The following is a 2170-nucleotide window of genomic DNA, read 5'->3' on the forward strand; positions in this document are numbered from 1 at the left end:
AGCAAAGTAGAGTAGCTGATCTTTTGGCAAAAGAAGGAGCCAAGAAGGAAGTTTTTGAAAGATTTACCATGTTAGTAAGTCCTCCGATATTTTCAAATGAAGCTTTTTGGACAAACATTCTAAGAACTACTTTCCCTAAACGTGTTTTAAAATGTAATATTAATAGTCTTCCTACTTTGGCTCAGTATTTGGATTTGATAGGGGATCCTAATATCCCTTTGATGTACCTGTTCAAACAGCTTAACTAGTTACGTTTTACAAATGCATCCTTTTAACCAAAACAGAAGAAGAGGAGATAACATGCTTTATTTCTATTTATTAATTTTACTTTTCTATAGATGGTTAATTATTTATAGTGATTTGATACACTATTAACAAATACTAGAAATTATATAAACTCTTTATTTTATTGATATTTTATCGAAGTCAATATACTTTTTCTTTTTAGAGGTATCCTATTTGGATGACCACAAGCAGACCTAGGTAATTTAGACGATCATATTGGTTAGGCTTTTTTGTTTTTTTTTGTGTGTGTGCGCGCAATTTGACAGCAAGATGAATGGTAGTGAATTAATATTTTTTTTATTGTATCTAAAGAATGACCTAATCAAAAGATATTTAAATGCAACTCCACGTACATTAGGATAAGATTGAAGGGTTGCACCATAGGAAAAGGCACATATCGATGTTAAAAAAAAAGGATAAGAATCACGCATTCTTGCCATCTTAAGATCTTTTAACCCTGTCACATTTTTTGAAAATAATGGAATATTTCTCCTGAGTAAAGACCATTCTTCTATCTTTTTTTTTTTTAAATAATAAATTAGTGTGCGTTATCATTAATTTGCTATAAGATCACTGAATCATAAAAATAGATGGATTTACTAGAGCTTGAGCTTCGAGGAGAGTGTGGACCCAGCAGATATCAAAAGAAAAAGACAAATTCTAGTAATGATTATATACATCGTTATCGTGATGTAATACTAATAATACTGGTAGTTTTCTAATGACGTAAATATATAATAGTGTTAATATGATGTACGCGAGGTAATACTAGCACTAGTAGTTCTCACGTTTTTTTTTTTTTTTTTTGGTAAATAGCTCATCTTTTTTTCATTCCAAAAACTAAATTTACAGAACAGGTAGATGCAGACCATCTACTCCTCAGTACATATCTTCTATCTGTAGACTCAGTGACTTCATCACTAAATCTAAGTAACTAATTAACTAACAGCTGATCGAAATACATCAAGGCTAATTATACATCAAGAACTAAGCTATCCTTTATGGGTACCCATTGAGTGTTCTAAGAGCTCCATGCCAGTGTTGTATTTCCTGCCCTCTAATGTGTATATGAATTGTTACTTCTCTGCATACACTGTTCACATTTACTGCACCTCCCTGGAATCGAACTTTGTTCCTTTCTCTCCATATGGTATAAACCATCATGCCAAATACACAAGTAACAATTTTCCAGTGTCCACTCTTTTTTGTAGCATAGTGACTTATCCATTCCACCTCACTTTGCCAATTTTGAACAGGTCTGCAATGTCCTAACCATATCAACAGTCTCGACCACACTTCATTTGTCACAGAGCATTCAAAGAATAAATGGTCAAAAGTTTCATCAGCTAGCTTACAGAGTGCACATTGTTGAGCTATTCGAACACCAAACTTCAGTAGTCTATCAACTGTAACTAATCTTCTTTGTAGTGCTAACCATAGAATGAATTTAAATCTGGGGTGCATTCTTGGCTGCAGCACAATACCTTTCCATGGAACCTTAGGTAGTTGGGGGAATTGTAGCCGATATAGCTTCCTAATGCTGAAGGAATTGCCATTTTGTAATTGATCCAGCCTGCTCAAAAGGTTGCCTTGAATACCCTGAACATCCCCTATGAGATTCCTTGAATCCAGAATTTTCCTGATTACCCAAGCTGCATTCTTGGGTATTGGCATATGTTCTAGCATGTGGTGCTTTATGTAGAAGGTATGAATCCATTTGATCCATAAGCAATCTTTAGCAACGAGCATCTCATGTAAACTTGTGACTACAATTAATATCTTTAATTTTTGATAAATATAATTGAAACTTTCAGATAACGATAACTTCTGTCATTTTGTTCTCCTGTAATATTGAAAAAAATTATAGGAACTCTTAAAATTTCAA

The 2170-nt window shown here is 33.3% G+C and overlaps 1 protein-coding gene across 1 annotated transcript; it reads right to left on the reverse strand.

Moving 5' to 3' along the window:
• Positions 1285–1959, reverse strand: LOC109233587. The gene has a single exon (XM_019399471.1). It carries the CDS (start codon positions 1957–1959, stop codon positions 1285–1287), a length of 675 nt encoding a protein of 224 aa, XP_019255016.1.

Source organism: Nicotiana attenuata, chromosome 10 (genome assembly GCF_001879085.1).
Source record: "Nicotiana attenuata strain UT chromosome 10, NIATTr2, whole genome shotgun sequence".
NCBI lineage: Eukaryota > Viridiplantae > Streptophyta > Magnoliopsida > Solanales > Solanaceae > Nicotiana > Nicotiana attenuata.

What these genes read in the sequence shown, in the direction of transcription:
- LOC109233587 (XM_019399471.1), bottom strand. Translation starts at nt 1,959, where the DNA reads ATGCCAATACCCAAGAATGCAGCTTGGGTAATCAGGAAAATTCTGGAT.